Source organism: Dryobates pubescens, chromosome Z, assembly GCF_014839835.1.
Source record: "Dryobates pubescens isolate bDryPub1 chromosome Z, bDryPub1.pri, whole genome shotgun sequence".
NCBI lineage: Eukaryota > Metazoa > Chordata > Aves > Piciformes > Picidae > Dryobates > Dryobates pubescens.
The window spans coordinates 84,841,458-84,863,301 of NC_071657.1; the positions used below are offsets into that span (position 1 = coordinate 84,841,458).

The window sequence follows — 21,844 nt, forward strand, 5'->3', positions numbered from 1 at the left end:
CAGCTGATCTTTCCCTGTCCATTGTGAGTAGTTGAAAACACAGAAGCTTCAGTGTAACCATTGACACTGAAATGACCACAGATGTAGTAGCTGATTGGAGCTGGAACAGTATGTTATCTTCCAGCTTAAAATGTGGTGTATAACTCTATCCTTTCTCTTCTTGGTATCCAGCACTTTTCAGTGCCAGTTGCTAATCTCCTTGTCTAAATATTAAGAGACTTTTTTCTTTATGTTTCCCAATGACTCTCTGATTATGAGGAGGTTGGTTAGTTGGTTGGCTGTGGGTTTGGGGTTTTTTTTTTGCCTCTCCCTCCCCTCCCTCCCCGCACCCCACCCCCACCCCCTGTTTTTCTTTGGCCTTCAAAGAAAGCAAAGTATTACTTTGAATATAGTGGCCAAAAAATATTCATTACTGTTTCTCTCTTAGGAACAGAAACTTGTGGACTGTCCCACAAGAGAAGTTTCAGATCTTTCTACATCTATCAGGTTGTGCCAACCTATCCATTATGATACATTAGGTGCACAACTACATAAGAGAGTGTGATGGTTACTTGTCCATTTAAGTAATCGGCCGGAGCAAGGTGAGGTGTTAGGGTGTGTTGCTATACCAACGATGGATCTACTTCAGAGTTCCCTGGAGACATGAAAGAACTGCTAAAAAATAGTCACTAGTGCAATTCACAGTGCACCTTCCTGATCAGTATTCCTGTTATTTGGATTTGTTTTTCTCTTGATTAGCCCAGGAAGGAATTTACTTCCCTGCTATAAAATATTATTGGGATAAAAAAAGGTTAGCTTTTATAATTCTTGTCTCTTATGGGCCAAGAAGAGTGACTGGTGATTTCAGTAGTTGCAGTGTTCATGCATGGCATCTTTACGAAAAATCCACAGAGTGAGATCCAAGATAGAGCTTGGGAGCAAATAAATTAAGATTAAGATGAGAAACTTGACATGATTTTCTACCAGATTTTTACTTCTATTTCATTTTAGAAAAAGTTGTCCTTGATTGGGTGCCCTGGTTCCAGATGTATGTATGAGTCAAAATCCTAGATCTGATCATGTAGTAAATTAAACTGTCCAAATTCTAGTCTAATCTAGAGTCTTAACCTTGTGCTTTCATTGTGAGTCAAGACAGTAATTTCTGTAAATAAATTTAAAAAAAAAAAAAAAAAAAAAGAGCAGATTGTGTAAGAGAAGAGTCATTGGAAGAAAAATCCTTAGTTTGAGCCCCCATACTTGTGATCAGCATCCTCAGTCTTCTTCAAAGAAGATGCTGCTTCTTTGATGCACTATCTGGAGATCATCCATCTGATAATGCACTATTACAGGGAGCACTTCTATTGCACATTCCAGCTCATACTGCCTCAATGTATAGAAGCTGTTTCATGCACAGGAAGATAGGAAGGTGACATAAGGGAGATGCTTGTGTATTTCAAGCTACCTTCACTGGATGTTCTGACCTTTAGAGAAAGTTGATCATGCCATCTAGTTTCACTCTTCATTTAATCTCCCCTTCCCATATGTTCAATTTTCTCAGCTGTAAGCAAGAAGAACGAGTACCAGTCAGCTGTCTCAGTGGTCTGCAGCCCACAGTTTGGAGCCATTTATTATAAAGCATAAACATCCGTTGTCACTTCTATCATGACTGTTGTCACTATCCATGCCAGATTAGTAGGGAGGAACTGATTTTCTAAATCTCCAAAATGTGAAAGGAACAACAGTCAGACAGACAGATATGGAGTATCAGAAGAGACCATGCTGATTCTTTGGACTGAACTCTAAAATAACAAATGCCACATGCCTCAGCTCATGTGATAGGTTCAAGCCTTCTGCTTGAGTCACAGAATCACAGGATCACAGAATGTTAGGGGTTGGAAGGGACCTCTACAGAGGAGCACCTGGGGCAGTCCATGCAAGAATGCAACCAGCTGGGTTTTGAAAGCCTCCAGAGAAGGAGACTCCACAACCTCTCTGGGCAGCCTGTTCTAGTGCTCTGTGACCCTCACCATAAAGAAATGTCTCCTTATGTAAGGTGGAATCTCCTGTGCTCCAGCTTGTACCTGTTGTTCCTTGTCTTATCACTGGACACCACCAAAAAGAAACTGGCACCTTCATCTTGACACCCACTCCTTAGATATTTATAGACATTGATAAGATCCCCTCTCAGCTTTCTCTTCTCAAGACTAAACAGCACCCAGTTTTCTTCACAGGACTTATAGCATTAATTTTACAAAAGCTCTTAACCACCCCTACTGTTAAGAAAGATGTTCCAAAATAGTTAATGTTTTCTGAGCCATACTCAGAGGTAGCATCACCTTGCTACTTCTAGAGAATGTTTGCCAGAGACTGCCTTCATTTTAGGACTGTACTGAGTCTTGGGACTTTGACTATTTCAACACAATCCAGAGAGCTCCTGTATTTGGCTGTTATCATGACACCCACATTTTTCTTAGAAGCATTGTTTCCTAGTGAAGATTTTCCCTTTTAAGGGAAAACTTATGTCACCCATTTTCTTTTTCCTGTCCAGTCCAGCCTAAGCAGTGACCCAGGTGAACATGACACTTCTGTCTTTACTTACCACTTCACCATTTTTGTATGACTGGCAAATTTTGCCAGTATTACTTTAGAGTTTTCCAGCATTTTTAAAGAAATCTCATACGGGCTGCTTTCATTTTCTGTTAAAAAGGATTCCCATAAAATACTCAAGAAAATCTTAATTATACTCTATGAAAGCTTGCTTTCTTATCCAAACTTGCGATTTTATTCAATCAGGTTCGTTTGATAGATATTACTTTCTATGAAACTATGACGATTGATACTAATCATATACCTTGTAATCTTTTGTCATATCACTTCATATAAAAACATCTAGCATTTTGCTTATAGGCTTATGAAAGATTAACTAAGCTTACCAGGTCATGTAGTTTACATCCTTAAAAATTAATATCAAGGTTGGTTTTTTGTTTTGCTTCGTGGTTTTCTAGGTAGTTTATGATTGTTGTTATTTTGTTTCTGGAACACTGAAGGTTTAGAATAGAATAGCATAGAATAGCATAGAATAGCATAGAATAGAATAGAATAGAATAGAATAGGATAGAATAGAATAGAACAGAACAGAACAGGTTGGAAAAGACCTTTGAGATCATCAAGTCCAACCCATCCCCCAACACCATCTAATCAACTAAACCATGGCACCAAGTGCCTCATCCAGTCGCTTCTTAAACACCTCCAGTGATGGTGACTCTACCACCTTCCTGGGCAGCCCATTGCAATGGCAAATCACTCTTTCTGTGAAGAACTTCTTCCTAACATCCAGCCTAAACCTCCCCTGGTGCTTATTCTGGTGCTGGTTGCCTGGGAGAAGAGACCAAGCCCCACCTGGCTACAACCTCCCTTCAGGTATTGTTGTAATATTCCATAAATTCCTAAAATTAAGCAAATGTTTGAGACTATTCTTCAGATGTTCTAAGGTTGCAATTATCTTATCCCACAGATGTGAAATATTCAATAGTAGTTGTTTAGCACAGTCTTCATTTACTGACTGTTCATACATTAAAAAACAAAAACAACAACAAAAAAAGTGAATGGGTGGATGGATGGGATGGATAACTGCATAGATGGTTCTCACTCAAATATGATTAAACATCAGTGGAAGGTTAAATATTCCAAAAGTCATGCAAACCTATTAGATACTGGGAAATAGCTCCAGTACTATGCCCTTGATCTGCGGATGTATTCCTTTATTGAGTATTGCAGTACACATAAATCACCATACAATACAATGCCTTCCAATGCACACATACATTATAGAGCTACTTATATACAGATTGTATCCTGAAATTCTTTACAGCACTAAAAAATTGCAAGAGGGAAGCCACTATATCATGTAAAGAACACAGAAAGGTAAATTACTTGCAAGGCAATTAAAGGAAAACATTCCTTCTCTGATAAGACTAATAAACATGGAGAAAGAGAAAGTGAGAGGTCTTAAGAATTAAATGGACTGAAGCAGTAGGGAAGTGCTGAGCTGTAGGTGGCCAGGTCCTCACTGGGAGAAGAGGGGGAGGTCCTCCTCAGCACCCCTACCACAGAGAAGGCTCCTATGATTTGAATGCCTTATTTTTGCCTTCCCAGCAGAAAATGCTTCCCTGACATTCCTAGATCTCACCCTTCACCAGTTAGCAACAAGAACAAGGAGCCAAAAAACATCCTTCATGACAATCAGAGAAGTACAGTAACAGGCAGAACTAGAAAAATCTATCTCTGGTCTCAAAGGGCTAATAGGCATCCAAGTCTATCTGTTTCTCTTGCAATGTCTGAGATGGTAGTTTTGCTGAACACATATGTGGAACATACATTAAATTACTCTTATTTTAAGATGAGTTAAATATTTGTTCCTTCGAGGTTCCTCTTTCACTTTCTATTGCCTGAGACCAACAGTTACATGAGTGAACTTGCTGTAGGATGATCTGCCCTCAGTTCAGGAGTCCGGTTCAATAGCTTGGACCTGAACCTGTCACTCACTGTGGCCTTTAATTCTGATTTAGGGGATGCTCTGCTCCATCCAGAGGAAAATTTCTGCTGAAGAGAAACAACATCTTATTCCAGTCTGGTGGCAGATCATCAAAAACTGTTTTGTACATTAACTGCTAATTCTTCTGCAGCATGCAAAGAGAAACAGAAAACTCAGAAAGACCAATTAGGGATCCATGGGAACATAATGACCTACTCACTCAGGACTGTGCTTTGTGCACAAACTAATTCGTGGCCATGCAGAGACACTACTCACTGCAAATGAAAAGTTGCAAAACAGCCTTCAGATGCTTTCTGAGACAGATTACTAATTTCCGACTTTCTTTATCATCTCAGTTGATTAAAACAGAAAAACATCCCTCGAGTAGTACCAATTACATAAAGCCAATGGTGATCATGAGAATGCCATGAAGCCTCCCCAGCATGTCCCCCCCACCAAGAAGTCCTGTGGAATAACCACAGCACCCTCCAAAATGCTACCCCAGTTTCTGTCCCCTAATCATTTGCAATCATTCAAGAAGGAGCAGGCCACAAGAATTCATGGACTCCAGCACCAGTACCTTCATGGAAGATGTTGTGCAGGATCAGGAAGATTAGATGCCCTGAGCTGCAATCCTAACACATTTCTTCATTCTTTGCTGCTTTGATTTATTATAGCAGTATTTTCACACAATCCTTGGGGGGAAAAAAAATTAAAAAATGCCCCTCTAAAATAGATTTATCACAAAATCCTGTCCTCCTACCAGCCATCTTCAGACCACAGCATATATATCTCTGATTATTAATTAACTGATACACAGAAACAGCTTCAGGCTTTTTAACCTCTCCCTTTGTCTTTTATCCTTCAAGAATGTAGATGACAATGAAGGGGTGGTGTTCAAAACACAGATAGCTTCTTGTGTAGCTGTAGTACTATCACCATGCCCTGTAGTCATAGGCTTACATTGAAGCCATTCGGAAAGCAAGTATCTAAACGCTTTTCCCTGTACATGCATTCTGTTCCTAGTCACATACCTTTAAATCTGACATAGCATCATTACACTGCTGACATTGACATGGAGGAACAAGGATGCTTAACTGTGAGTAGTGCACGTAACAAAAATGTCATATAATCTGCCAGTAGGTATTTTGACCTGAAAAGAGAAAGGAATATGGTGTTAACACGGCTTGCCTGCCTATCCCTTAGCTCTGCGACATCTCAGCTCTCAAGACAGACCATAGCTTTTCTTCCATTTGGAGTTTGTCCAAACACCTTCAACAATATGAAATACAACTCCACATAAATAACAGGAAGAGAGAGAGCCAAATTCACCACCAACTTCTGAGTGTATCAAGCCCCCTGAAACTAAGACAATGAAATTAAGCTAGAGGAATAAGCTGTGTTGTTCTCAGGGTGCACTTACAGGGAAAATCCACTAGTATTGACATTTTTCCTCCTCCTTCTCTCTCCCCAGCATTCCTACTCCTGCCCCCTCATACTCAGCAGCTAGATAGTGCTAGTGCTAGTAGCAGATACCAGGACAACTAAGGAGAAAATAATAACCAGTCCAGTACAGGTCCAAATCTGCAGGAAAATAATACTAATAGCTTCATAGTACAATTCTCGATTCATTGTCTGATCTAAAAGAAATACAACGAGAAAATGTACTTCTAATCTCTCTTTGGAGTACCTATTGTTAAAATGCTGTATTGTTTACAACTTTGCACAGAATAAGGAAGTGGCTTTAGAATTCTATATCATAAGAAAATTGATGATAAAAACCAGTATATGTTTGTGAACTTTAAAGGCAAAGTTTTTGGAGAGGTACAATTAAGAATTTGATTCAGCAACTAATATCACCTTGGAGAGTGACTTACCCAGGCACTAGCCAGTGAACAACATTTTACCTTGAGACACTAGTCCCAGCTGCAGAACCAGGTAAATAACACAGTAGAGGTACCTTAATTTAAACTAGGTGCCTGCCTTAATTTCAGTCAGCACTAGTTCCTGTTGTTGGACCAGACAGGGGGATTTGAAACATTGGAGTACAGCTTGAAATGTCCTGAAAAAAGGGCTAAGTCCTGCTCCACATTCTCCTGACTATTTTGCAACAGGACTAGTTACAAAAGTAGAAATCAAAGTTCCCAGGAAATCTAGGTTCTCTAAATTCTTGCTATCAATAATCATCCTTCTACAGCAAATTCAGCTTTGATATTTAGTAGCTGAGTATATATATCCGTGAACTAAATATACCTGGCACTTTACCCTAGCACTGAGGCCAGCTGGCACAGAGTGGCCCACACCCTAATTATGAAATTTTCTTTATTTCCAAAATAGTCATGGTTACATCCAAAACTACCACTGGAAACAGCCTCCATTCTGTGCTAATACTCAGGTTTTTTCCAGGAATATTTTGAGATAGGAACAAGCCAAAAAAGTGTTAGTGACCCTTCTAAAATTTAGTGTTTGAGTTTCAGTGGTTTTGGTCTTTCCTGGCACACTTTTAGTTTACTGATGGGTCTTGGACAGAAGTATTAACAATCCGGAGGTGATGTTACAGAGAAATGGATTTCACTACATCCTGTATTCAAAGATCTGAGCTAGAGAGACAGCATATTTCAAGTTGAAGCTCTAGAAAAGCATTTCCACGGGAGTTTTCAGCAGTATTTAAAGACTGAATCAAGTCAGGTGAAATCAGGTAATGTTTAGTTTGTTCATTTCCTGAGAATGAATCATAGGACCTTGTTGACTGTTAGGCTATCCAACTAGTCAAACATGAACTGAGAACTTTATCAGGTTCATAGAATAGAATAGAGTAGAATAGAATAGAATAGAATAGAATAGAATAGAATAGAATAGAATAGAATAGAATAGAATAGAATAGAATAGAATAGAATAGAATAGAATAGAATAGAATAGAATAGAATTAACCAGGTTAGAAAAGACATTCAAGATCATCAACTACAACCTATCACCCAGTACCATCTAATCAACCAAACCATGGCACTAAGTGCCCCATCCAGTCTCTTCCTAAACACCTCCACTGATGGCGACTCCACCACATCCCTGGGCAGCACGTTCCAATGGCAAATCACTCTTTCTGTGAAGAGCTGCTTCCTCACATCCAGCCTAAACCTCCCCTCATGCTCCTTGAGACTATGTCCTCTTGTTCTGGTGCTGGATGCCTGGGAAAAGAGAACAACCCCCACCTGGCTACAACCTCTCTTCAGGTAGTTGTAGACAGCAAGAAGGTCTCCTCTGAGCCTCCTCTTCTCTTCTCCAGGCTAAGGAACCCCAGCTCCCTCAGCCTCTCCTCATAGGGCTTGTGCTCCAAACCCCTCACCAGCTTTGTTGCCCTTCTCTGGACACCTTCCAGCAACTCAACACCTTTCCTAAACTGAGGGGCCCAGAACTGGACGCAGGACTCAAGGTGTGGCCTAACCAGTGCTGAGTCAAGGCAGAATTACCTCCCTGCTCCTGCTGGTCACACTATTCCTGATACTGGCTGCGATGCTATTGGCCTTCTTGGCCACCTGGGCACACTACTGCCTCATGTTCAGCCTACTATCAACCACTACCCCCAGGTCCCTTTCTGCCTGGCCACTCTCCAGCCACTCTGACCCCAGCCTGTAGCACTGCATGGGGTTGTTGTGGCCAATGTGCAGAACCTGGCACTTAGGTGTGTTAAATCTCATGCCGTTGGACTCTGCCCATCTGTCCAGGCTGTCAAGGTCCCTCTGGAGAGCCCTGCAACCCTCTAACAGATCAACACCTGCCCTCAGATTGCTGTCATCTGCAATTTACTGATAATGGACTCAATACCCTCAAACTATTAGCTTGTTGGCTAATTAGTGACTGAAAAGTAGATCCATTGCTCTGAATAACACGACATCTCATTACTTGCCATAACTCTCCAATCTTCTGTCTAGAGATTGATGGGAGCAATAAGGCTTGAGGAACTTTTCTGCTCCCATCTTTACGGCTACAGTGTTGGTACCTTGTCATCCAGGTGGTTTGCTAGAACCCTGCATGGACAGCTAGCTACTTGGACTCTTGGCTTCAGGAGGAAGGGACCAAGAGGAATGTGTGCTTATTCTGTGGGGCCTCCCTCTTAAAACCACATCTGCCATACTCAGTAAATCTGTCATCTCACTTTCAGTCTAGGACCATTGATTTTATGACCTCCCATCACTTCTGTTATTAGTTAAGGGCAAGAAACACAGCTTTAAGGCAAGAGAAGCTGGTCTTACATCCATATGTATGTGTGTCCTTCTCAAATGCAAGCCACCCTGTGTCATCTGTGAGACTCACTTTCAAAGAGAAACTAGGTCAGGGAGGAGCTGCTGCTGAATGCATTCACAGTACAGCCCAAGGCTGTAAGCCATGCCTGGTACTTTTGTCAGGAGCAGGTGTATACCTGGCAGCAAAGGATGAGTATTATCTTTTTGAGGGGCTCTCAGGCTGGTTCTTCATTTCAGCCTGTCTATTGAGAGACACTTGGTTCCTAGGGTTGATTTGTGCTGCCAGAGCATTGCAGGGGTGGGAAAACAGATGGCTTTGTCTGGAGTGCAGGATATCCCAGGCTAGTCTTAACGAGGGTTTGTGCACAGAAATTTTGTTGGCACACAGTGACATTTCTGGCAAAGGTAGCACAGGCAATTCTTAACACAGTGTGATGGCCCCCTGCCTCACTAATATCTCAGACCCATGGTCACTCCAGCTAAACTCATACACACTGGCCAAATGAGGCCTTTTCCTGGAGCAAACATAAAAATAAAATTTAAAAAATAGAAACAAACAAACAACTCACACCAAAAACTATCCACAAAGCTGAATGCATTACATACATTTCATCCTGTGTGGTTCTAGTCTAGCTTGGCTACTCTGATCCCTAGAGAGCAGGTCTTCCTGTGAGACAAAGAATGTAATTTTAGGTGGCCTGTAGATAAAATATTCAGTAACTAGAGGTGTTTGTACTGCTCGACACACTCCATGGCTGACTGGATGATTTGCTGGCAAGGTATGAAGCTACTTATGGAAAACATGTTAGGGAAATACTAGTGTTCATCTTTCTCAACTGCAGAGTCAACATAAAGTCTATAAAAATTGCCAGTTAATAAAGCTCCTCATATTGCTTAAGTAGCCAACAATCAAACTATTTATGCCAATGAATACCATAATGGAGAACTTATTAAATTCACATTTTACTTTTATTGCCATAATAAGGAAATAGTAGTAAGTATATCAGGTTGCCTTCACTGTGAATATTGGAAGGCAGAGAAAAGATTATGCTAGGAAGTGAAGGAGGGTGTAGAGATTTAAGCTAGTCATGATGGAAGAAAAAGGAGCAAGACACAGTGTCTTGTGACCATGCATTACACCTGTAGACACCCAGCTCAAAGATGACCCAAACCTTGTGTGTGCTGATACTGAGGCACCGACATTTGGATCCCCATACTTCACATCATTTTGTGTTCAAACTGTCACTCAGACCACTTACTGTGTCCTGGGACACTGATCTGTAGCAACCCCTCCTACCCTTTGGCCCCCATTGGCAACCATCCTCTTCTCACTCTCCCACCCATCTGCCTCCCTCCTTCCTGCTCAACCCCTCCTTCCCACAACCCTCAGCCCTTTCCCTATGTTCATTCTCAGTCGTCTTGGCCCCCTTCAGCTCATTAAGCCCCCTGCCTTGCCTCATGTTTTGACAGGTTTTGTGAGTTTTGACAATCCTGCCAGTGCTCAAGCTGCTATCCAGGCTATGAATGGCTTTCAGATTGGCATGAAGAGGCTGAAGGTGCAGCTGAAGAGGCCAAAGGATGCCAATCGTCCCTACTGAAGAGTTGTAGGAACCACTGGATACAAAGCACTAGCACAGGTAACTGCATGGGGAAGGAAGTGTCAACTGTGGTTATAGCCTCTCTTTGTGTTATAGACCATCAAAGAGACTCAGCTCTGTGACTCTCTAGTTTCTGCCTTTTTCCCTTAGGCCTCTGGCTAGAGCCATACTGCACAAATACACACTCACATATAAGCCAGGAACTGTTTGTCTGTGCGTCTCTTTAGAAAAAGAGGTGGAAGGATGCTTAATGAGGGATGAGCCATGTTCCCCACCCTAAAGGCATCCTGCATCTGTAGAAAGCCTTCCTAGTCACCAGAAGAGAGAGAGCAATTGTCCTGACTCCCCTTACTCAGCTAAAGAGACCATTACTGGTGGCTGAAGAAAATCTGCAATAAAGACATGGGACTGGGCTGCAGTTTAATCCCAGGTGACTGAACTGGGACAGTGTCTGCCTCAATAGCTCTGTCTTGCAAATGTTTCAAAGCATTATTCATTCTTCATGCAGTATAGTCTGTATCCAATTTCATTCCAGCATAATAACTTTATGTAAATATGTCTCCCTGACAACTAAATAACACCTAATTTCCTTCTTCCCAAGCCTAAGAAATTAATACAGTGATCCATGCTCACTTCTTGCTCAGTTACTGCTAATGTCTGTGTGTAGATAAAACCCATCCAAAACAAGGAAGCTTTACTTGAGTGAGGACCTAGACAAATCTGAACATGGGTCTCATTTTTAGATGCATGTACTTTGTGTTGTTGGAAAGGAGCCAGCCTCATGCTTAAGAGAACTTCTAGTACCTGTAACAGTTTAAAAATGTCAGAAGCAGCAGCCTGTTTCACTGGAATCCAGACTATCACTAATAAAAAAATGGACGTGTTTCAAAAAATGGAAACACTTCCCACCAGCAGCTGGCTTTTCCATTAGGTAATTCTTTGAGAAACAGAAATATAAACCCCTATATGTTTGTTACAGAGACAGAAAGTGTCTCTGTTAAAACAGTCCCACACCAGAGATTTCCCAATAAACATTGGGAACCCATGGTGACCCAAGCTGCAAAATGTAGTTTCACTCTCCCTAATTTGTGACAAGGATATGGGTTTGGTGACCCTTCTAGGCCATTATAGCTAAACTGTCTATAAGTCAGTGATTTTGATTCTGGCCTTTTATTTTTTCTTTTTTTGACCCATCCAAGATACAGTCAGGAAATCCCTATCTTCAGCCTTCCCAAAGAACTATGAAATGTTCTAATTTTTCACTGGCATCTCTAATACCTTTGAAAAATGTATCGTTCTGGTCTTCGAAGCAGTATCCTTTCCACTGAGAATTAAGGAATGTGATCAGAATGTCTTTGAAAGAGGTGCTGCACTGAAGACAATGTGAAGCAGATAAAGAAATTTTGCAATAAATGTAGTAGGTACATGTGCAAGACACAGCCTTCACAGTTTAGACTCTCCCTTAAATGTGACTGTATGAAGATAACTGTAAATGCATTTTCCCTTCTCAAATACCTATTTTGTTTTCCTTGTTTATGGCAAGGCCCTTTGGAATCTTGAAACCAAAATATGTTCCCATAACTAAATGTTTTTCCTTCATCACCTTGGCATTTTTACTGCAGATTTTTCTGGGGGAGAGTAGGAGATACATGATTGCAATTGTGTCAAAGCAGAGACTGTCTCGTCAGGGAGATTTTCAACAACACCTACAAGGGATTGAGGAACACAAGTGTATTCCTAATTTGGTACCAAGCAATAGCTTTATATTGTAGCATACCTGTGATCACTGGGGATGTGCTTGTTTTATATGGTAACAGCAAGTAAGTGCAGAGCAGTAGACACCTGTGTTGTTAAATATTCACCTGTATGAGTCTATGGTGTTTTCATTATCACAGATCATTATGAAATTCTCTCTACCTTTTCATGGTCAGGGTGATTGATGTTGAGGTCTCATCATGTTTCCTATAAAAAAGATTACTCGGTAACAGGACTTAAATTTGTCTTTAGTGGGTTTACCCCCAGTAAATTGTATACAAAGGGATCAGCTGGCAAAATGGCAATAAAATTCCATCTCTCTCAAAGCATTTTTTTTTTCTTTCCTTTGTTTCTGCAAATCAGGAGAAGTCTTGAATTGTTGCTTCTAAATAGGAAGTCCTTTAGCCTTCCTGGCTTTTATGTTGACTTTAGTGCTCTGCTGCCCAGTGAAATCATTTCAGTTGTTACTAGGAGGTCACTTCTATCCTCTACAGGAATCTTTAACAGAGGTTCAGGCAGTCCCTATCAAAATGGAGTAAATGCAAGTTCAGAGATCCTTATTCTCTTGTAGACTCCCCCTTCAGTTACTCAACTGCAGGAGGTGAAAATGCAGGAGAGTTCTCCAGGAAAAACATTCTCTGTGTCATTTTTTCACCTAACAAAAGAGAATGGCCAAAGGCATACGACCTCAGGAGGCTACTGAAGGAGCATATCCCAGGGAAGGATTTGATCTAGTGCAAGGAATTGCTTGCAAGGCTCAGCTGGAGAGGACACTTAGTGACTGCAAGGATGCCCAGAAAATAAAAATGGCTTCATAACATTCATACCAGCACTCTAGAAACAGACAGAGGATTTTTAGTCATGATGGCTACAAGTCAGATTCACACCAGGGCTGTACAATAGCAGTGAGCAGCGAGGGTTAATGTCTTGGTGATAAGTCTTATGCAGAGATAAGTCAGTTGTTCTTGGTTCAGCACAATATCTTTTTACAGTCATGGCCTGTTTGATGTGCAACTTCCTGTTGGCCTCCAGAATACCACTCAAAGTCTCCCATTTGCTCACTCAGTAGACAGTGTATTTACTGCAACAAGAAGAAGCTCCCTAAAATCTGTAGGATAGAAACCATCAAGTCCCACGAGTATGGCATGAATAGCTATTGCAAAGCCAGAGAGCAGACAACTCCCTTAACTGGCACAAACACCATTACTCCTGTTTTCCGTCTAATTTTACTTTGGTCACAGCTCTTCAGGATCCTTAACTCCAATTTGAAGAATATGCATAACCATATTCACATCATGGCAATTGCTCATGTGCTTCAAGGCAATGATCAACAAACCTATTAACTGGGATTTTTCTAAGGAAAAGCTTTGGTTTATTGAACACCAGAAATAAGAAGCTGCCAACAAAAACCACAGGCAGCACCCAGTTTGATATGATCCACCAGTGCATTTTTTCCTAACCAAGAAAGAAAGATCTTCTGTCAATTTTAATTCTGGATGTACTTTTAAAACAACTTATAAATCTCTCTTCTGGGACACAAGTAGTTTAAGCCACAGTGATTTCTTTCCGTTGCAAGTGCTCTGAAGTTGCTGTCAGACACTGGAAGGGGCTCTGTGATGTAGCAGATAGGACAAGCTCTGGCAAGCAAAGTCCTGAAAGATTCACATGGAAAATTGTTTCCAATGTGGTTGCCTCTGCTATTTTATTTTTTTTTTTAATAATTAAAGAGATGCTTGCAGGAAAAAAAAAAAAAGAGAGAGAGAGAGAGAAAGGGCAAAAAAGGCAGGGAGAAAGCAAAAGGGAAAGATCATTTGAGGCAACTCAACTTGCCAGAATCAATATATTCTATTACAAATCTTGCCTCAGAAGTAGGAAGCAAAGATTCAGAGGCATCCGATAGTAAATGCACAAAATAATGGAAAAAAACCCCACCAATCTTGAAATCCATAGCTTCCTTGGGCAGCCATTCCTAGGAGCCCTTAAGTACCTTGTCATATGGCAAAGTTGCAGGTACAACCTGCTGTGCCCAGGTGTGCATGTGAGCCCCTTGCATGGCCAACACCTTGGAGGACTGCAGGGACAGGCAGAAAGAGGACTTCCTCTGATCCTCCCAGTAGCAGCAGAAGCAATCAGCATGATTCCCCAGCCCTTGGCATTTGGTCTCAAAGCTAGGGTCCCAGTGTCCCAGCCATGATGTCAGTAGTAGTTATTATAGGAGAATATTGCCTAGAAAACCCCATCATTCATAGGTCTTCTACTATGAAGTACTTAGCAGCACAGAATCAGCCAGCTGATAGATCAATAATAGACACAGTACAGAAGAGTAGCGAAAATGCTGCTTATTCCCCTTCTGTGGTTTCATTGCAGTAACTGCAATGGGCATTAGCAAAGTGTTATTTGCTGCCTCAGATAGATATTCTGCAGTTGAGGTTTAATTTAAAGCTAGAGATGGAGGGATGTTTGGGCGGAACTAATTTGGAGCACTGACTGGCATGAAACTGAGTGAGACAAGGTGAGTGTGAATGAGACAGAGTGAAGTGAAGGTGAAGCAGAAGAGTGGGGGGGTGGAAATGGTCAACAGTAAGATGGTTTTTTACAAGCTGTGCTTCTAAGAGTAGTGGCAAAAGATTATAGAAATGTATTGTCCAGGAAGCCTGCCCCTCCAAAATGCAAGGGAAAATAACAGAGGCCAAAGTTCAAATGCAAGGGAAAAAAAGATGCTGGGGTCCACCTTCACAGCTTCTTGAGCATATGCTGATGTGTGGTTTATTGTAGAAGGTGTGAGGTGTTTTTGTTGTTGCAGCTGGCTGAAATGGGTGATATTTCTTCCCAGGGGAATTTTTTTTTCCATTGGAATGCACAGGTTACCAATTTGATAACCTTTGCATTTTCTTTTTTTCTGTGTCCAGAAATCATAAAGAAAACAGGCATTATCAGCCTGAAGTAAAACAATCAGCAAAATTCCAAATGACCATAAACAAGTTATCACTGGAAAATTTCTGTCTGGCTCTTGTCATTTCAGATCACTTCAAAATAAAGTCTCAAGAAAATGTATTTTTCACTGATTTTTTGATTGCTTTTATTGTTTAGCAGAACAGTTGCTCATGCCTGGCAGATAGGTTTGTATTATCTCCAGTAAGAGGCTATTCTGGAGTTGCATTGATTTCACTGTTGTCTATTAGGCTGTTGATGTTGAGATTCAGACTAAATATTCTCTATCAGGATCTAATTCCATTTCTTGTAGTTACGTCTCCTACAATCATACTAACCAATTCCTCTTCCTGAGCTGATTATTGTTGCTTCCCTCCTTTAGTCATCATTTAGATCATTTAGGACTTGCTTAACATTATGGAAATTTGCACTAGTGTAATTACATCAAAACAGTGCTCCAGCACAAGATTTAATATGAGTGAATAAAGAATGAATGAGAGAACAAAATCAGCACAACTTCATTTGGAAAAGTCTGTTTAGGTACTGGGAAAACATCAGCTCAGCCAATTTTCTTTTGTTCTGTTTTGCTTTGTTTTTCCTTTGGATTACTTTTGCTTTTAATTTCCACTGACAACTGTGATTAAATTAAACGTCCCTCACTGTGTTTGTAACCCAAACTTTGTGCTGTTGTGCTTGTACATGAGATATTGGAAATGGCTATTATTGGGAAGGCTGAAACAGAGCTACTGAAGGTGTTTGCAAAACTGACAAGGAAGCCCATTTCTTTTCTGGCAACAAAATTTTAACCTGTCTGCCCATTTAAATTACTAATAACTTTATTGTGGTAAAATTCTCATCTCTGTTCTGTAAAATGCAGTTTCCACACCAGAGCATGCAAAAATCCCATTTGCTAATTATTGTAGTTATTCTAAGATTGGCACACAATATAATGCACTGATGGAAAACCACAATAATTAATTATTGCATGTACTCCAAAATTACAATCAGTAATTACTGCTCCAAGACTGAATTCCATTCAGCAATATTTGGAACTTGTTCTTCCTCAGAGCAGGGCAGCTTTTCAGGGGTATTGCTGTGTTCGCATCTAAATGAGTCCACGTAGGTCACTAACAGATCTGCACTATTCATCATGAGAGTGATAGACCAGCACAATGCAATACTGTAACACTTTCCTTCAGTTCAAAGAATGAATCCTTCATTAAAACCCATGTCCCCATTAAAAAAAAAAAAAATCATAATGCAATTACTTCACAATTAAATAATACATGCAAAAGCAGCCTCCTATTTCTCATCACAATGTGATGGTGTTTGTACTGATGCTCTAAAGTCAACTTTCAGAAGCTTGTAAGGAATTTTCCCAAAGACTCAGGCAGTGAAGAGCCTGCTAAATTGTCCCTACTGTGAAAAGACCAGGAGCTTGATATAGGTGTGCCATCTTTGAAGGCTTCCAACAAGAAGTCCATAAAAGCCCTTGAGTTGACTGGAAGATGTTAATGTTATATTCAGCCACTTGACCAACAGGATTACTACATGATCACATATGGATCATGCAATGCAAATTACCTGAGCAGGTCAAATTTAGAGCCTTTCTGACCTAAATGGTGTGAGCTTTGATTTCATTAGTTAATGGGCAGCTGCAGTAAACTGAAAACACTAGCCTTTGAAGGAAATTTTACTAGGTTCATCCATCACCAGGGACTGCAACTTGAAGAAAAACTGGAAAATGTAAGAAAAGAGTATACTTTTGAAGCAACTGTGATTTTAAATGAGTGCTCAAGATCTGGAAAAACACAGGAGACACCAATGGCAGAATGTTTATTCCAGCAGCAGCAAACACTGACAGAACACAACCCTTTGTAAACAAAATAGGTACAAAGAGAACGAGAAAGGGGGAAAACACACAGTGAAAATTCAAGATCAGGTTTAAAAATAGTTGTGGTCATTTTCCTACAGGACTTTCAAATAAGTGACATGTCAGCAAAATCTTTTGATACTTAGCACTGGGGACAGCAGTGCCCACTAATAAGTAGACAGGAATGAATCATGCTTTCAATTTGCAAATGCAAGTACCTGGGGAGAGAGCACAGGGCAAGTTGTTCAAAACTCAGTGTATAAGACCATAAAGTATAGGACTTTATGGGCCTATGTTTTGTGTTCTTGAAGAGTGGTAGGTATGTCTAGTCAAAAGAAAACATCAACATCATAAACATGCTTTTTTGTCCAGATAAAGATATTACGGCCAGTACAGGCCAAAGGCCCTAAGGGCAAGTGAACTAGTGGAGATGGTTAAAGCAGGAAACTGTGAACTTCCAGTATAGTCAAAGTTACAAATCAGCTCCACTATATGGCTCACAGAACCCAGGTCACTTGTGTAACATTGATCAGTAGGCTGAAAATTATCTGATATGGTTTGCCACTGACCTTAGAGAGCTATGGCAGAACATTGAAGTTGTGTGGGGTAGTATTTGGCACTTACAGTGTAGATGTAAAGAAAAAGGAGTCTAAAAAACTTCATGAAATTTACTCTGCAGGGGAAAACTGCTACAGGAGTTGGCAAGAATCTTAATAAGAGATTGCAGAGTGCTCCGTCAATGTGAGCACCTTAAATTGATGTCCTTATGGTTTGGAAGGCATATACAATCAGCTGCACTAGAACATTGTTTCTCATTCCCACAGTTATACTCAGTGATATAGCAAATGCAATAATTGCATGTTTGAATAATTCATGGTAAGGTAACTTTGGCCAGAAACAAGTGAACATCAAAACTCTGATCTCTGAAGAGTTTGATTCAGTTGTATCAGAGAATTGAAGGTTTACAGTGCAAACCCGATTTCTTAGGTGTCTTTCATCCTGCCCTGTAACAGCAGTTAGAGAAAAGACATCTTTTATTTCAAATGGTTCATTTTTCCACCTAGCTGAGCTTCATCCAACCTTTTCAAAATTGGGTAGAAGGCTGAGCTGGAGGGGAAAGGAGAACAGCAGTCGTTTCCCAACAAAGCATAGTAAATGACAACTCAGTGCTCTGTCTGTGATGGCGCTAGCCATAACCATGATCAGGCAAAATTCTCAGGCAGCACCAACCACTAGGTCCTATGAAGTCAGAGTGACACGGATATATGGTAGCCAAAGATACAGGCCCACTACTACTTTTGTTACTCTAAATGGTTTCCTGGCAGAGCTGTTGCAGTTCTTTGCAATTCTATATGGAGATGCAATTCAGGCCACTCTGGTCTTTTTAGAGAGAGACTAAGGAAGGAACATGCCTATCTCCAAACACATCCCTAGAGCTTATTATAAAAATCTCTTTATAATACAATAACAACTTGCAAACAGAAGAAATCCTCTTGAGTCCCTGGAAAGCTACAGTTGTGCAACCAAGTGATCTTTATTAGAAAGCAGACTTCTCCCATTACTGAGAGAGATATTCTCCTTCCTCGCTTCCTCAGATATCACCTTTTTCCTATACATAGTACAGATCCAACAGCTGGTCTGTCTGAAGTTTCCATTGTGTGCAGAGGAGAGTAAGTCTGAAATGTTCACAGCACTGATTTACCTCTAAGAGTTCCAGCTTTATGAGGCCCAGTCCTTGAAGCCAACTAATAACCTTTGGTTGATTTGGGTCTGCTGTGAATCAGGGGTCTGGTTGTCAGGTTAAGGAACTGCAATAAAATATCTGCCTTTAAAGCAGTTTGTTGCAAAAAAAGATAGTTTTCATTACCTTGATTTCTGAGGATTTGGATATGACTGGGCTGTGAAACCCATGGACTTTGCAGTTAGATACAGGTTTGTCTTTGCTGGGTAAAATTCTGTTTTTCTTGTCTTTTGAAGCATCTCCACTCATCAGCAGAGGCTGCATCTCATCTCTTGTGAAAAGTGAATGCTTCCATGCTCTTTATTTTCCTCTGTGCATTCTCCTTGCATAACACACATTGTTCCACCATGTCAGACTGGGCACTGGGAAAGGGAGCCAGGCAGGCAAGCCAACAAATGCTTTAGGAAACTGAGCTGCTACATGTCCGTTCTTAAGAGATGCAGTGCTGTCAGAAGCAAGTGTATTTGAGGGTTCTCTGTCCTCTATTCTTAGCTTACAAGGGATTATTTGGTGCAGACTGTACAGACCTTGTTAGAAAAAAAAATCCCAACTAGGAATTCCTATTGGTATTTTTCCTGTTTCCCATGAAGTCCAGTGTAATACAGTTTAGAGGAAAGTGTGCAGATATTATCTGGAGTAAAGGAAGACCTCTTTCCTGGAGAAACACTCCTAAATTTAAACCTGTGTGTAGGAATTTACTTCTCACAAAATGGCTTTCTGGAGGAGCACACTAAGTCTGTTAGCAAATGCATATGGGCTGACACCGTGGTAGTCTTTGAGGTCTTTCCTCTGTCACCACAACTCCAGTTCCTGACAGTCTGGCTTCTGGTACCTACCAGTGATTCCTGGAAGTATCTCTGGGATGCTGCATAGAATTAAAATGAAGCTTATGTCTTCCCACAGAAATGTCTTAGAAAGAGTTGTCCAGAGGATCAAATATATCTGGAGAAGTGCTGAGCCTGCCTTTCACCTGGAAGAAGGCGGGTGGTGGGGGAAGATTTAATGGAGCAATAGTGATTTGTGCCAGCTAAACACGTGTGGTGGGATTTGGTCACTTAACGCTCAGGGAACAGAAATCTTCTGCTGCTTCTCTTCTGATCTTTCAAATTGCCTCTGTAATTTTTCCCCAAGTTATGTGTGCTCAGTGTGTTCTGTCAATGTGAGAAGTGGCAATGTCACCATACTAGGAGTTTTATGGTAGACAGAAGGTAGGATTTGTGTTGAGACAGACAGATAGATAGATGTCTGGTGCCTGAACACAACATATTACACAGATTGACCCAAAATTTTCAGAACTAAAATCCCAAATGATAGACTGAGAAGATCTCTCTCTGGGAGATTTCAGATAGATTTTATCTCTTTCCTCTGATCAATGCAAGGCTTTAAAAGCATATCATCCCTGTCCCTTTGCCCAAATAATTGGCAAAGATCAGAGTAAAGAAGGATCAATAGCAAATAACTAGTCTACATTTTCTCAGGTGTCAATGTAAAGGAAATCAGACACAGCACACTGGGAAGAGAAGAATAAGCAGTTAGAGAGGTCTGTTTGCTTTCAGATAAGGACCATTCCTTTTGACAAAGGAGAAAGTGAATCCCCTAGCCCATGCACTTGGTAAACATAGGAAAGGTAGCAGTGATTCTCACCTCCCTCCAACAAGCCACACTCAGGGCCACGGTGAGATCTGGTCTCTCTGTATTCATGAGGAGGAAATGGAAAGGAGCAGAAACACTGGCTGATGGGAGCAGTAGGGACACTACCCTGCCAAGCTGCCTGCAGAGCCTAGAGCTGCCTCCTAATGAATGCGAGCGGCTGGTCACAACTGGAGGCGAGCTGTTCCCCATTTGTTTGTTCTCCTCAGAGTGGCGGGGATCCACTCTCCATCAGAATAATCCAATTGAACAAAATGATTCATATTAGCAGGCACATCTGTCTGAGGCCAGAGCAGAACCCTGGTGTTAGTTTAATAAATGACGTTCATTAAACTCAGCTGAAAATATAATCTGGAGAGACTGATGGGGTGAACAGAGCAAAGAATAAGCAAAAGGAGTTAGCAATTATCAGATGTCATTTGTTCTACTCGTACCACAGAATTTGGGCTTGTTTGCAGAAATCTTAATTTCATTTTGCTGAAGCAGAATCCATCAGAGAAGATTATGCTGCAGCTATGATTCCTTTTTGTCAGAACTTGGTAGGGAATGGGGCATTTTTCTTTTACCCTTTTCAACCAAATAGAGCACTAAAGGAGCATAGAGCACAGCAGAAAGCCGAAAGATAGGAAGGATGGAGGGATCAGTCTTGCCTTTGCCATGACTGCTGCCTAAAACTCCCTGTGCTGCAGTGCACAGAGCATGGGAAATGTCTTAGAACAACGGCCCCTGACATTTCCAGTGCAACACCAGTCACAGATATTCCCAGATCCGCTCCATTTTCCCTCCATACCAAGAGGGTGTATAAATACTTGTTATTTGGCTTCAGGCTAGTGGGAAGGAACAAGACAAGATTTCATGGAGCATAGAGAAGGAGACACTGGAGCTGAGACACTCCAGACAGCCCGCAGGTTTAGAGCTCAACCCTAATAGTCTTAGTCTGCTTCCTTCAGGCATAGTTCGCACCCCATTGCCAGCTTGGCTGGTTGTTTGGCATTCGTATTCCTGGCCATAACTCTTCACATGAAACACTGAATACAGAGGGCTTTATCTTAGGCAGGAGAGATGCCTTTCCCATTTCCCACTGAGCAGAGGCAAACTTCTTGGGCTTGACTTAAGCAATTTGTGGTCAGCACTGAAGACTGGCTGGGCAAGCTGGGGTTTTTGTGAGCTGCCTTAGTTTTGTTTAGTTTTAACTTCTTCCCACAGGTCTTTGGTGTGCTCCAGAGGAAAGCAAGAAAGGCTTTTATATTTATAGGCTAGCCTGGACAGCACTCAAATCTCAAGAAGTCAGAAAAAAAAAATGATGAAGGATAAGGAAAACCTTGACCTCATAAGCTTTCAACGTTGATTAGTTTGTTGGTGTCAAGAACCTTTTCTTGTTCAGGGCAGACTTCCTATGAAATTACTTTTTTCCCCCTTCCCTTTAATCTGTCTCTTGTGTTCCCCTGGGGAAGGAGGAGTCAGTATCTGCCTTTCTGGAGCTCTGATTCAGAGAAAGCAAGTCAATGGACTTGTGCACCAGCAGCAAGGAGCTGTTTGTGG

General features: G+C 41.1%; 1 protein-coding gene across 11 annotated transcripts in view; it reads left to right on the forward strand.

The window, feature by feature from the left end:
* Positions 1–21,844, forward strand: part of CELF4 (CUGBP Elav-like family member 4) — an 813,218-nt gene that overhangs the window by 777,119 nt on the left and 14,255 nt on the right. For all 11 annotated transcript variants that reach the window (XM_054178999.1, XM_054179000.1, XM_054179002.1 and 8 more), the window contains exon 12: positions 10,225–10,391. In XM_054178999.1, the coding sequence (XP_054034974.1) occupies positions 10,225–10,352 (128 nt within the window). In that variant the 3' untranslated portion in view covers positions 10,353–10,391. The remainder of the gene's footprint in view (positions 1–10,224; positions 10,392–21,844) is intronic.